This window comes from Myotis brandtii, unplaced genomic scaffold (assembly GCF_000412655.1).
Source record: "Myotis brandtii unplaced genomic scaffold, ASM41265v1 scaffold355, whole genome shotgun sequence".
Taxonomy (NCBI): Eukaryota; Metazoa; Chordata; class Mammalia; order Chiroptera; family Vespertilionidae; genus Myotis; species Myotis brandtii.
The window spans coordinates 657,949-672,723 of record NW_005363642.1 but is presented as its reverse complement, the minus strand read 5'-3'; the positions used below and the strand labels follow the sequence as shown (position 1 = coordinate 672,723).

The window sequence follows — 14,775 nt, the reverse complement described above, 5'->3', positions numbered from 1 at the left end:
TGAGGGAGCTGGCTCAGAGATGGGTAACTGCCAACCGGGATCCCCATGACAACAGGGTCTCCTGTGACTCATCACTATATCCCTGGGCTTGGAGCACTCAGCAGACATTTATTGAGCATCTGTTGTGGGGCTAGGGATCCCGCAGTGGACAAGATGGTCAGTGCCCTCCTCTTCCTGGCTCAGTCCACTGCAGGAAGGAGACAGTAGCTAGGGAAACGTGTTCCCTGACCAAAGAGGATGTCAGGTAGCAGAGAGTGCTGGGAAATAAAATGAAGTAGTGCAAGGTAGTGGCAAGTGTGGGGTGGAGGGGTATCTGGAGCCAGGTGGTCTGGGAGGGCATCCCCCAGGAGGTACCTTCTAAGAAAGTCCCCCCAAACAGGAAGGAGCCAGACATGGGACAATCAGGGAAGAACATTCCAGGCAGAAGAAACAGAAAATGCAGAGGCCTTGAGGTGGGAGGGTAGAGAGTGTGCAGAAGCTTCGGGAGGCAAGGAATTTAGATTCTTTGCTGACACTGGGGAGGTTCTGAGCAGGGGATGATCAGATTTTTTAAAAGGTGAGTTCTCAGGAAATACTTGCTGAGTAAATGAAGGAACAAATACACTCAGGGGAGGGCCAGAGACACGGGCCAGGCGTGACTATGGCCTGGTCACCTGGCTCTGTGCTCATGGGGGTGAGGGGCCCAGACCTGGCTGTGCCCACTCCTGGCCTGGTCAGGGGCAGCAGGCACTTGGTAGTGTCTTCTGAGGTTACCACACCCCCAGAAAGTCCCTTTGAGCCAGCGGGCTGCCTCTGCTTTGGTTTCCTCATTAGTTTGGGACTTCTGGCTTCAGTGGGATTGGCCCTCGGGTTCCCCCCCATCCCCAGGTCCTGCTGCCATTGTTTGATTTCCCAAACCACCCCCACTCCCCAAACACACACAGACTTCCCCTTCTGAATTGATAACTGACTTCCTGTCCATGAGCGCTGTGGGAGTGCAGGCACCCCAGCAAACACTGGGCAGGAGAGGTCCAGTGGGGAGAGGGAGGTGGACAGGGACAAGGCAGGCAGGTGGTCTCCCCAGCAGGAAGAGAAAATGGAGGTCAGGGTGGGGTGGGGGGGTAGTCACCTGTCCCCTCTGGAGGGCTGAGAGGACAGGGCAAGCAGGGTTGTGGGAGAATACAGCAGCCCTGACGGTGGCAGGGGAGAGTCCAGGGTGACCTGTACTTGGGATACAGAGGTGTGCAGGGCCACTCATGAAGCACACAGTCTGATGGGTAGGTGGGTGCTAATCAGATGGTTATGCTACAAAAGCAGGGTTGCAAGCTGAGGCTAGTGCCCTGGAGGGAGGACTCAAAACCAAGAGACCCTCCTGGACTGTAGGATCAGGAGCTTCCCTGCCTGAGCTGGAGTTAACTAGGTCAGGGTGTCTCCACCTGCACACTGTTGATCTTTGTTGGGGTTGGGAAGCTGTCCCATGCTCTGTGGGGTCTCGAGCAGCATCCCTGCTCTCTACCCACTCAGTAGCAGTAGCACCCACACACACACCAGTTGTGACAACCAGAAATGTCTCCAGATATCGCCAAATGTCCCCTGGGGGGACACAGTTGCCCCATTAAGTACCCTTAAACAAGGGTAAGGGGAGCAGAGTGTTTGGGCAGAGGGACTGGCCTGGGCAGCAGGGCTTGCAGATGCATCATGCAAGGTTCTGTAGGTCACTGTAAGGACTTGTGGGCTTTTCCTCTGGGCCACAAGGGCACTGGCTGCAGTGGGCCCACGTGGTAGACCAGGGAGCTGGGAGCCCGTTGAGAGTGATGGCAGTGACTTAACCCTGGAGGTGGTAAGAAGGAGGCAGACTCCAGGGATATCGCCCCCAGCTGCCCAGGATCCTTCTGCAAATGTGGGCATGGTGGCAGGTGGAACTCGGGTCTGCAGTTTTCCAGGGCCTGGTCTCCAAACAGACGCCGGAGTGTTGACCTTCAGGATAAAAATCATTTCTAATTAAGGCTGTTATTGCTCAAGGATGGCAAATTCCATCTTGTTGGGAGGGAAAACCTTCCCCTTCCAACGCTGTCTACCTGCGTTGATGTCAGTCTTCTCAAAAAACCGAATTCAAACAAGTCACTCTTACCGAGTGACAGCTTGGTGCTTTTCCACATCCTCGTAACCACACCACCTGGGTGTTAGTTACTGTTATTTGCTCTGCTTATGATGAGACGCGAGAAAAAAAGTGCAGGGACTTGGGACCCAGGGGAGCCTGCTAGCTTCAGCACTTGAATCTCAGCGGGCTGTTAGTGGCCTCACCTATAGCGAGTCTTCTGCACTTCCTGCAGCTGCGCTCTCCTTTGCCCCTCACCAGCCCCATTAACAGGGCCTCTGTGAAGTGGAGTTGTCTGAGGTTAGGAGGCCAGGAAATGGTGGTCCAGTACATGTACACCCCCTCCCACCTTCACCCAAATCAGCTGATGCTCCATCTTCAGCGACCAGCACCCTCAGCTCCTTGCACTTGTCTGCAGGCTCTCTCTTGCCTTCAGAGCCTTAGCAGATGCTGTTCCCAACGGCTGGATTTCCTGCACATCTTAGCATCAGCATTGCCTCCCTAAGTATGTCCTGCCCCACCGAGTCTAGCATCTTGGGACCTGGTCCCCTATTGTGCTGGCATGGCATTCCTGCATTTGTAGTGACAGGTGGTTGGTATATTGACCTGTTTGTAGTCTGGCTCCTACATCAGAAGCTGAGCTTGAGGAGGGCAGGGCCGTCTGTCTTGAGTGCCTCCATCTTCCTGGACTTTGCTGCCTGGCTTCCCTCTCAGCTGGTGTGGTGGATCAGGGCTCTTCCCAGGCGGCTGCTGTTCCCTTATGGGCAAAGGCTGTCATCTCCTGCCCCCTCTCACAGGTTTTCCTGAAGACTCAGTTGAGCTACCACCTGTTCATGAGGGGCTGATGCCACTTCCCTGCTGTCAAATCACTCATCTTTGGCCATCACAAAGCACTGGCTTTCGTCCCTGAATTGCTGTGAACACCCAGTGGTGCCGGGCTTCCAGAACATTCACCTTAAACAGACCCTCTTTTGATCCTACGCTGTTGTGGGGTTGCAGGTTGTAGATACCCTTCTCTCCCACATCTCAGGCTCTGTGGCTGGGCCAGGGTGGCTGCCTGTCTGGTAGCAGAAGCTCCAAAGGTAGTGAATGGAAGTGGGCCAGGGTGAGTGAGAAGGCTGGTAACACCACAGTCAAAGAAACAACAAAAGCCAACCAGCATGTTTTCACTAGGATGAGGGCAGGATGGGCAGGCTTCAGAACTGATTAAAAATAGACCCTGTGTGCCGAACCGGTTTGGCTCAGTGGATAGAGCGTTGGCCTTCGGACTCAGGGGTCCCAGGTTCGATTCCGGTCAAGGGCATGTACCTTGGTTGCGGGCACATCCCCACTGGGGGGCGTGCAGGAGGCAGCTGATCAATCTCTCTCTCACTGATGTTTCTGGCTCTCTATCCCTCTCCCTTCTTCTCTGTAAAAAATCAATAAAATATATTTTTTTAAAAAAATAGACCCTGTGGAAGAGCCAACATGAGCTCGCGAGCTGTCCAGGTGGTACCTTGCAGAGTCCCCAGTGGAGCCTCATGTCGCTTTGTCTTTCAGGGCTCTCGTGTACAGCCTGAGTTCCAGCCTCACTGAGCCGGTTACCCCCAAGACCTTCCTGCGGAGGAAGCCTCCCCCAGCGCTGACCATGTCTATTATGGACCACAGCCCCACCACGGGTGTGGTCACAGTCATCGTCATCCTCATCGCCATCGCTGCCCTGGGGGCCTTGATCCTGGGCTGCTGGTGCTACCTGCGGCTGCAGCGCATCAGCCAGTCAGAGGACGAGGAGAGCATCGTGGGGGATGGCGACACCAAGGAGCCCTTCCTGCTGGTGCAGTACTCAGCCAAGGGACCATGTGTGGAGAGGAAGGCCAAGCTGACCCCCAATGGCCCAGAAGTGCACGGCTGAGCTGGGATGCGAAGGCTCCTGGGCCTGTTTGCAGCCAGCCAAGAGGCGTGGGAGGGGAAAACCACAGACGTGCTGCCGTTTGAGAGGAGGGGTTGACGCTGGCATGGCCTCGCCGGGCTTCATTATCGCATGCACTGACTCCTGGGGTCCCAGCTGTCCTAAGCCAGGACTTGGTGGCCCTGGGCATTCCCTCTGCCTCCTGGTGGAGCTGCCCATTGCAGGCAGTGGGCAGACCTGACCTTGCTTTTGTTACTTGAATGTTTAGCTGAGCCTGTTTTGATGGCGCTACTACTGTAACGCGTGAACTCACAAACCTGTGAACTGTAAATAGGACCCAGAAGCACGTGCTTAAACCTTTTTTGCTGATTTTAAAAAATACTGCATAGTGTACATGGGATTGACAGTACTAATAAGCTGAGTCAAGGCTGTGGGGGAGTGTCTTGGACATGTAAGGCCCAAGTTGCACTTGGCAGGGGCCTCTAATATATGTGTGTGTTCGTAGAGGATGTGACGTGTTTTAAGTTTCAGAGCTGACCGGTTGGGGTGCTGTGGTGATTTCTGCTTGGTTAGCAATAGATGGGAGAACCAGACCACTGTCTTTCTCTAAGTAGGTTTGGTCGTTAAATACCAGTTGCTGTTGATATTGCAAGGAAGCTACTGCAGCTGCTTGGGAGCCAGTGAAGGACGAGTCAGGCACACGTCCTGAGGGCTGCCAGGCATCCCAGTGGCAGAGCAGTTTCTTGCCCCCCTGGTCTTGAGCATGCTGAGCACTCTGTCCCCTCCCCAACCCCATCCCCACCCCCACCGGGCATTACTTAGCACAGGCTTAGCGAGCAGGCAGTGGCTTTTATCTGGAACCCAATTGGCCCAGAAAGAAAATTGTGGTTTTTATTTGTTGTATTTAATATTTTCTGCACTGGAGGGGAGAGGAGGGGACTGGGGTTTCCTCACTCCTTCCCTTTTCACAAATTAGTTTCCTTTCTTAAATTACCACTCACCTGCTGGATACTGGACTTTACTTTCCTCAGCAGATCACCTAGAACAGGGGTGGGGAACGTCCGGCCCACATGCCATATAAGGCCCATGAAATCATTTGGTCTGGCCCTGCCAAGGCATTGGGTGTGAGTTAATTAAATGTTTGACCAAATGTAGCAGGCTAATTTTTAAGTTGATAATTGTGTATGGCCCGTGAATGATGATGTCAATATCCAAATGGCCCTTGGCAGAAAAGGGGTTCCCCACCCCTGACCTAGAAGGAGAGTCCCCTGACTCCACTATGAGAGCACCAAGTGCAGTGGAAGGGCATTTCTTACGTGCATATGTACACAGGAGCCCCCAGATGTGCCCTGACTGCCTGTGCTTAGTGAGCACCTGGGGGGACCGGGGGCAGGGGAGAGTGAGTTTCAGGTTCTGCACTTAGTTTTCAAAAAGATGAGTTAGTGGCTCTTGGATTGGGCCAGTGCCTCCACAGCCTGCATCTCCAAGGTGTCCCTTGTATGAAATCACTTGGATTTTTAATTCCACCACTGTAAACACATTAACGGTTACGATCAACTAGGACTTATATCAGCAACCTGGGTAATAAACTGGAGGCCAGCCTTGTTTTAACCTTGGTGCACTGGCCTTTAGCACTTGAGTAGCCTGCCAGCAGCATGGGCATGGAGCTCCCAGGAGGCCCTCAGCCTCCCCCGTCAGCTCCCACCACCATTAGAGCCCTGGCTTCCTGGTCAGGCTGAAGGCAGCTTACTTATGGCTTCATTCAAGTCTCCTCTAGAAAGCATGTTGAACTAATCTACTTTCTAGAACCCCAAGGAGGGAGCTTAGGGAGCATTTACTTTAGCAGCATATGCCTAAATTGGGGACCAAACATTAATAGCTTAGAGGGAGGGGTAAGGGCAGTTACACAATTTGAGCTAAAGGCAAGAAGAAATGTCCCTGGCCCTTAACTGAGGATGGCCAAGCATGAGAGTTATGCTGGAGATCAGCAGAGGCCCTTTGGGCTGGGAGTGGAGACAAGTTCCAAAGGTGCCGACTTGGAAATCAGGGAGATTTGCTTTCTAATGAAGGATGCTCAAGAAAAATGGAAGGTGTAGGGGCATTTGATCCATTCCCCTCGCATTCCAGAACCTCCAAGCTTTCTACCTCTAACTTTCTGCAGCCAGCAGCTTACACCTAGGCTGTCTTTCACCCTAGTAACCCAGGAGGCACCTGGGACTTGCATTTTCAGTCTCTGAGCCTGGCTCTGAAAATGACCATCACTTGACTGTCAGACTTGCCCTGAGGTTTTTACCGTGACAGTGAAGTTTGAGTTTTGAAATGTTGAAATGTCGCTTTCTCCTTAGTTTCACGTCTGGAAGTTCTTTATTCCACTCCTTGGTTGCCAGGGATGACATCTTTGCAGCTTGAATCAGGCCCATCCCATCAGCATGGTGACAGTGCCAGATGAGGGTCACAGGCATGGTGGGGCACTCGTGGGGGTCTCTGGGAGGAAAGTGAAAGTGCCTGTAGAACTGGTGAACAACCACACAATAGCTGTCACTGTTCTTATTTGTCAATAGCTACTTTTTTTAGTACAGACACCAGAGCCACACACTCAACTGGCTTAGTAAGTTATGACTCTCATTAAGTTCATTCTGAATTGACCACTGTTGTGTTCAAGTTTTCTGACTAGTCAGTCAAGAAATTAACATCTCATCCTGTATGTCATCACAGAAGCAACAACAGGAGAATGGGGAGGGAACTCTGACGCAGCCACTAAAATATGGACTAATTTTTCAGACAAATCTTCAAATGGACTGTGCTACTGTTTTTGTCTCAGTTACCAAGTTTGTGCAATAAGTGGAAGGGATGCCATCCCTGTTCAATAAAAGCTGAATGACATTCACATTGATTTTCTAGACCACTGAGAAAATCTTTATTTACAATAAATTTCAATAAAATTTGCATAAATATATTCCCAATGTACAGATTTCACCTCTGATTTCTTCATGTCGTTTAAAAAGTTAGTCTGTCCTATTCTCATTGCTCCTTTCAGCCGCCAGCGGGGAGCTGATATTGGCAGGTGGAGGGGTGCTGCCAGGTAACCGGGGGGACCCTGAGGGCTCAGGGTAGTCAGTGTGCCCCTCCTCCAGGGGAGAGAGATTTTCAGCTCCGTCCTTGCTCTCCAGTTTCCGCTCCATGGTCGCCACCAGGATCTTGAGCCATGTGTTCTCCGTGAGCAGGTTTTCTGAGGCATCGGCCAGCTCCTGGAGCTTTCGGGCCACCTCCTCCAGCTCCCTGGTTTTCTGCTCATACAGGGCCTGCAGCTGCTCACTGTGCAGCTGGAGCAAGCTGTGCTGCTTCTTCAAGGTCTGCTGTTGCTGCAGCAGCTGGTGCTCATCCCTGCGCGCGCTGGAAAGCTGAGCCTCCACCTGCATTTGCGCTCGCTGAAGGGTGCTGATTTCAGCCCTCAGCTTCTGGATCTCTCTCTCCAAATGGGAGATGTGCCCCTGCTGTAAGACTGCCTCGCTCTGAAGACACTCTTTGGTAGAAGGGTTAGCCAAGTTCTGGGGGACAGAAGCAGGGTCTGAGTGGTGCAAAATGAACCTCAGCAGGTTTGGAAGGGTGATGGGAAGATCTTCAGGGTATTTCACACTTAGGTCCTTTCTGAAGGGAAAGGGAAGAGTCAAAGATGAGAGTCACACCAACATGTTTAGTCCAAAACCAGATTGCTACTGAAGATCAGGCCATTTATTTCCTACAAAAGACATTCCGAGAATTGGACTTAACTGAAATCAGCAAGGAAAATGTTGTCTGGGCAGAAACTTTTATACAAAGCTGAGGATGTGCCACATGCTCATTCTGCAATTAAGGTGGCTTATCTCAAACATGTCTATTCCTGAGGAGAAAGAGCTGTTTCTATTCACAGCCTTCCAAGAAAGACAAGAGCTCCCAGACCTAAGCCTAAAGCCAGTGATCAGGGCACTGGGGACCGAGGGGCTGAGTGGCCTCTGTATGTTCCGAGAGGCCCAGGGGCATGTCCTGGGGCAGAGCTGTCCCCCATCACTCCTGTGGCCATCAACAGTGCTTGGTAAAATAGGAAAAACCTGACACACTCAGCTCAGTTTCTTCAGCAAGCATTCATTCCATATTATCCAAGGCAGGAGTTCTTAACTGGAGGTGACTGTACCCCTCAAAGGACATTTGACAACATCTGGAGACATTTTGATAGCCATGATGGGGGAAGATGTTACTGGAGCCCTGACCCTTGACAAATAGAGGAACCGAAGCTGCCTGGTCCTGAGAGCACAGGATAAGGAGGGAGGGCGACATATGAAGGGGGTTTGCCCAAAGCTTAACTGCAAGTCCATTTGTAGAAAATTCCTCTTTAGAACTTGTCATTTAATTGTCTGATGAGCAAGTTTCTACCACAGATATATTTCCCTGTGTATACACAACCTAGCTGCAATACATCAAAACCACTAGTTTTATGTATGAGCTGAACAAACAATGGTTATCGTCACCTTTGAGTATTAAAGAAATGGAGGTTAAGAGCAGGGCCTCCAGAAGCTGCCTGTCTGGGGCCAACTCACAGGGCTAATGCTCACTGTCAGGAGCTCCCAGACAAGTGGCTTCTCTGTGTCCCTCCATTGCCTCATCTGTAAAAGGTTAACAAGAGTACCATCTCCCTCACAGGATTGCTGTAAGGATTACACTAGTTACCCAAACGCTCAATGAGTGTCAGCTTCAAAAAATTGTTCCTTAGAAAAACCTGAAACCATTCATTAAAAACTTGCACACCCTCTCCAAACACAGAGCCAGTGGCCAAATACCTAAGAAAAGATAAAAGGTGTTCTCTTAATGGGTAAGTACTTGCCCTAGGAAATAAAAATCACAGGGAAATTAAAATCAGATATGCCCTATTTTTATACAATCTTAATGGAAACTTTCAGGTAAATGGATTAATTTCAAACATTTTGGGGATGAATATATAACCATGCCCTCCTTAAAGCATAGTTTTCTAAACATGCAAGCTGTCTTTAAGTGGGGCCTCCCAGCCATTCTCACCTGGCCTCTGCAGGTGAGGAACAACAAGCAGAGGCTGATCTGCAGCACAAACCTGGGCAGAGAGTAAATGTGAATTAATCCCCAGGGAAAGAGCTGCTGAGAGACCAGTTTATGTACCTGGAGACAGTTACAGGACAGAAAACGACATTTCTAAGCATGCCATTTTAGAGTTCCTGGAGCAATCTTCATGAATCTACCTGATGGGTATGCTAAAATGCTTCCAGCCTTTTTATAAATAGCAAGGACAGAGTGTCAACAAACTGCTTCCAAAAAAATAATCACTTTGAAAGTGTGGTGGTAAAGGTCTCACTATTTACCTGACTCTCCTCTAAGTTCACTAGGAGCATGTTTATTATGCACCTCTGGCACGTAAAAGGCCAGATAAAAAAATAACAAATGGGGGTCTAAGGCTCTACTCCAAAGAAGGGGCTATCACACTGAGGGAGGGTGGGCCTGCTCCTCTGAAGAAGTGAGGTCCTTCCCCAGGGGATACATTAGGGTGAACCCTGCCACACTTCTGAAATCCTAGCCTAGGGCTGGGCCACAGCACCTATATCAGTGATGGCGAACCTATGACACACGTGTCAGAGGTGACACGCGAGCTCATTTTTTTGGTTGATTTTTCTTTGTTCAATGGCATTTAAATATATAAAATAAATATCAAAAATATAAGTCTTTGTTTTACTATGGTTGCAAATATCAAAAAATTTCTATATGTGACATGGCACCAGAGTTAAGTTAGGGTTTTTCAAAATGCTGACACACCGAGCTCAAAAGGTTTGCCATCACTGACCTATATTATGAAATGTCACACAGAGTGGTGGAAGGAAGGTAGTTCTAAGATACCCCTGAACAGGAAGGCTGGCCCAGCCAGGAGCAGGAGGGACCCGGGTGGCATACTATGTCAGAGGACAAGCTCTTTCATATGGTTTTCCTTTAATGATTATAAAATAAGATGTGCTCACTGTAGACAATTTGCAAAGGATGCAAAAAGCACACAAGAGACACCACCAGATCACCCGTAACCCTCACTCCTCCAAAACAATCATTGTCAACATCTTGACATCTTTTCTTCCCTTATGTACACATTTTAACCAGTGCAACTTTGTATTTTATCAAAACACATTTTATATTCTTTTCACTAAAAATAACATAAGTATGTATACTGTGAAAAAGGTCTTGTTACATGTTATCAAACAGTCTTTTTTATTTCCTCTTTTGTGAGCTGGCAGCTCATATCCTTTGCCCATTTACTTCCTGAGTAAACTGAACACTCACTTTGGACGAGGTAATGAGGCACTTACTTCTGATTATAATTTAATTTTGGGGAAATAAGTACAATTCCATTCCAAAGCAGTAATGCTTTAGTTTATCAAGGAAGCTCTTACCATTAAAATAGAACTGGACAGTCTTTTCATGTTCAATATTTACCTTCTTGATTTTTCAATTCAAGGAATATACTAAGGGGCTGCAGTGACCCCAACGAGGGCGTGGAAAACAATCTCACCTCCACGCTGACTACATCAAACAACTTTAGAATGAAAGCTACTCAAGCCAGACTCAGGCCCCCAAACACACAACTCTCTGCCACCAAGTCTCTGGGTGTCTTTCCCTGTCTCCTACTATATATTCATGGATTGTAGTTGCTGAGAACTTCTTTATGCAAAGGCCAGAGCTGGATGTTATGGCTTTAATACTTTTGTAAACTGTGTTTGGAATTCTAAAATTATGTTTCATTAAATTTCATGCCCAGCCTCTAACCCATAGATGGAATTGCTAGTGTTATTGTCCATGATTCTGTGACTGTGTGGCTCTTTAAAGCTCCTTAGAAAGAAAAGGGTCATCACGACACGTCAGTAGTACAATAGGGTGAGTCATGCTCTGTTTTTAGTGTGTGATTTGACAAGACTCTACTACCACAGGAAGTATTTCAGAAAAAATTCTTTGAGATAAAGAGGAAAAAACAAGGAAATGATTCAGTATGTATGAAGGAAGCACTCTCCTGGAAAAATACAAAAAGCAAGGCAGTGGCTACAATAAATGGTAAAAGTGAGCGCAGGAAATTAAAACAGTAAATGTCATATATGAGTTAGGGACCTCACTGAAATAACTCAGCAAATGCTTTTCCCCAGTAAAGCCATGTGACTGGGTCCTCAAGGACCCATCCTTTTAATAACAAAAGGGAAATCTGTAAAAAGGGAGAGAACATCTGGTTTATTGGCTTTGAAAGGCCAAGAGTTAATTTCCCTTCCTACCAAAACATCCACATCCACATATGCTAAATGCCAAGTCCTATCCCTTTTGCTAATGTTCACCCCTACTTGCTGGGCTTTCAGAATAGCAGCAGTAATCACTGAACTTGGAGTAGCACTCAGACAAATATGAGCAGATCCAGGTGACAGCCCTGGGGTAGATGTTCACAGAAGTCTGCACACTTGGAGAAAAGGCTCCTTGACCCCTATTTCCTCTTTGCATTGGAGGAACAAGGTAGTCATGGCCAGGACTCAATGAGAAGAAATGATACGCATGAAATCTAGGACAGGCGGGCCCAACACACCTTGTAAGGCTCAATAGGTGCCTGTTGTTTTGCCCCATCACCACCACCATAATGTGACCCCAAAGCTGTTTTACCTTTTTCCCTAATAGCACATTTTTTGCACAATACATTTTATTCAAAGTAATTTAGTAATAACTAATGATTTACATATCACTTCCATTATCTTAAACCCAATTTATTTTCAGCAAAAGAATCCCATCTGCCCAAATATTGAAAAAATTCTGCATTACCTGTTACAGGGAAAAAATAAGACAGTAGGAAGTCGGTCAACCATAAATTCCCAAGGAAGATCATTCTGAGATACATCAATCCTAGAAAAGGGAAAGAAAAGAAAAAGTAAAAGACCTGGGAAAAAACTCTGACATGAAAGAACCTTGTCAAATAACTGAAGATCCTAGAGCATTTTCTTCGACCAGCCCCTTCTCAGTGAGTGCACCATTAGGTTTAAGTTGGGCACAGTTCATGCCGGATGCACTGATACTTCCAGAACATGAATCTTCCCACTTTACTTACTGAGTGGAAATGTAAAGTTGTGAAAGTAAAAATGAACTTCCCAAAAAATGCCTCACTGACAACCCTGGAGTGGTCCCACCTACGTGACAAGATCTGGACAAATACTTTAATTCCTAAATTAGCTCTGGAAAAACAAAGGAAATCATTGTGCAAAATACATCAAGCCTCTCTGAAGATGCAAGAAAACTGGAAAAAAGCCTCAGAGAGGGCACCAAAAAAAAAAAAAAAAAAAAAAAGGAAATTGGAAAAGAAATGCTATATTTTATATTTTGTAAATCTGGACAGAGGAACCAAAAGGTGTATTTTCTTAGCAGATTTAAAATTAATTTTCTAACACAGAAAATGACATCTGTGCTAAATTACCCCACCTACCTGTGTAATTACTATTGAACTAGGTGGCAGCCCCTCCTGCAGCTAGCTATAAGTGGGACATACTAGGGCTCAGCACGAAAAGAACATTCTAGAGCAGCGGTTCTCAACCTGTGGGTCGCGACCATCAGAAAACACATATAGCATATCAGGTATTTACATTACGATTCATAACAGTAGCAAAATAACAGTTATGAAGTAGCAACGAAAATAATTTTATGGTTGGGGGTCACCACAACATGAGGAACTGTATTAAAGGGTTGTGGTATTAGGAAGGTTGAGAACCACTGTTCTAGAGGGAACCAATCGCTCAACCCTATTCTTGCAAATAGTGCATACAAAAGATGGAAATGTTTTGACTCATTAACTTGACAGAAATTTTCGAAAAGTATTGGTGGGATGGGATTAGTGCCATTTGTCCAAAAGGATAAAATTCACTTTAAAAAATGACATAACCAAATTATAATGTTTAAACAACTTTACTATTAAAACAGCATTCCTGCCTACCTAAAACATTTGAGTTCCAGTTTTTAAACAAATGGTGAAGAATACTTTATTCTATAATCAAATGCTTTTTTCCTCCTGATTTTGGCTTCAAAGAAAGACCAAACTGTAAAATTAAAAGAAAATTATTTGTATACATCCACTCAGAATTCCATTGGACTAATCAGGACCTTCTTTCTGGGACTCTCATTTAGGCTTGGTATAGATGTCTACATATTGTTAAGAGCAGTAATCATATATTTTATCTTCTATTCTTTTCAATTAATTGTATGCAAAGCATTGTTCTAATGAGTTGGTCAGAATTCCATCAAATGCCCAACCATTAATCTACTGCTGTATACTAGTAAGTAATGTTACCATGCCTAGCTCATGCATCTATGGAAGTTCTATTTCCTTAATTCCCCAAAGTGAAATTAACTAGGTCAACAATGCGCAACTATTTTTTTGATTTCTTACAGTGTTGCTAAAATGCTTTCCAAAAAGTTACATCAATTTACTTATTCTGTTAGCTACATCTAACTATGCTAATTTCACTTTATTTTATCAAAGCAAGATTCTGTCACTTAAAAACATGTTAAATTAATATGCATAAATGAAACTTATTACTTTAATTTACATTTATTATAATTTCCCCACTTGTTTATTTACTCTCTCCTCTTACATGAAAAACCTGTTCATGCCTTTTCTTTTCTCTTTTCTTTTGTTAATCCTCACCCAAGGTTATTTTTTCCATTGATTTTTAGAGAGAGTGGGAGGGAGGAGGGGAGGGGAAGAGAGAGAAACACACACACATATTGTTCAGTTGCCTCCTGCACGCACCTTGACTGGGGCTGGGGATCGAACCTGCAATCCAGGTACGTGCCCTTGACTGGGAATTGAACCCATGACCCTTTGGTGCATGGGCTGATGTAACACCAGCCAGGGCTCGTGTCCTTTCTTCACACTGGAATCCTTCTTAGCTGTTTCTCCACACCCCCTCACCATTGTCTTTTATTGTGATAAATAATATGTAACACAAAACTTACGATCTTAACCATTTCTAAACGTACAGTTCAGTGGTATTAAGTATATCCATACTGCTGTGCAACCATCATCTTACAAAACAAAACTCTGTACCCATTAAACAACTTCCCATTCTACCCTCCCTGCAAACCCTGACAACCACCATCCTACTTTCTGTCTTTATGAATCAGACTACTCTTGGTGCCTCAAGAACCATACAGTATTTGTCCTTTTGTGTCTTATTTCACCTAACATTATGTCTTCAAAATTCATTCATGTTGTAGTGTGTGTCAGAATTCCCTTCCATTTTAAGGCTGTACTCCATTGTATGAACCAGTTTCCCCTTAGCAGTCTCTTAAACCATTTTAATTTTTCAGGGTCTGGAGCACAAACAGTTGATTCTGAATCCTGGTCCCTCACATGTTGTGTGACTCTGGGCAAGTTACCTAATCTTTCTGTGCCTCAGTTTCCTCCTCAGTAAAAAGAGAGTGATACTCATGCCTGTTTCACTGAATGTTCTGGGATTAAGTCATAATGCATACATATATATATCCTATATAATAAAAGAGAAACATGTAAATTAACCGTCCCTCCGCTATGCCCTCCAGCCAAGCAGAGTGAGTATGCAAATTAATCTGACAAAGATGGCAGGTTAATTTGCATACACAGGCACTGGGCAGCCGGGGCAGGGCAGATGTGAGGGAAGTTCTGGCCCCGTGGCCGCTTGCACACGCACTGGCACCAGGGAGCTGGGGGCAGGGCGGCGCGCATGAACACTGGGGAGCCAGGGCCGGGGCCGGGGCAGGGAGCATGGGA

General features: G+C 46.6%; 2 protein-coding genes across 7 annotated transcripts in view; one reads left to right on the top strand and one right to left on the bottom strand.

Annotated features, from left to right (window-relative positions):
- The first annotated feature begins 3,537 nt into the window (after positions 1-3,537).
- On the top strand, positions 3,538-4,469 carry SNN (stannin). Its single transcript, XM_005871737.2, has one exon. It carries the CDS (start codon positions 3,705-3,707, stop codon positions 3,966-3,968), a length of 264 nt encoding a protein of 87 aa, XP_005871799.1. The 5' UTR covers positions 3,538-3,704; the 3' UTR covers positions 3,969-4,469.
- Positions 4,470-6,854: 2,385 nt separating this feature from the next.
- TXNDC11 (thioredoxin domain containing 11) overlaps positions 6,855-14,775 on the bottom strand; it is a 59,546-nt gene continuing 51,625 nt past the window's right edge. For all 6 annotated transcript variants that reach the window (XM_014544181.1, XM_014544177.1, XM_014544176.1 and 3 more), the window contains 2 exons: positions 11,802-11,882; positions 6,855-7,613 (listed from right to left, as the gene is read on the bottom strand). In XM_014544181.1, coding sequence (XP_014399667.1) covers positions 6,971-7,613; positions 11,802-11,882 — 724 coding nt within the window. In that variant the 3' untranslated portion in view covers positions 6,855-6,970. The remainder of the gene's footprint in view (positions 7,614-11,801; positions 11,883-14,775) is intronic.

Excerpts from the sequence above, each read along its gene's own strand:
- SNN (XM_005871737.2), top strand. The coding sequence starts at position 3,705 with ATGTCTATTATGGACCACAGCCCCACCACGGGTGTGGTCACAGTCATC.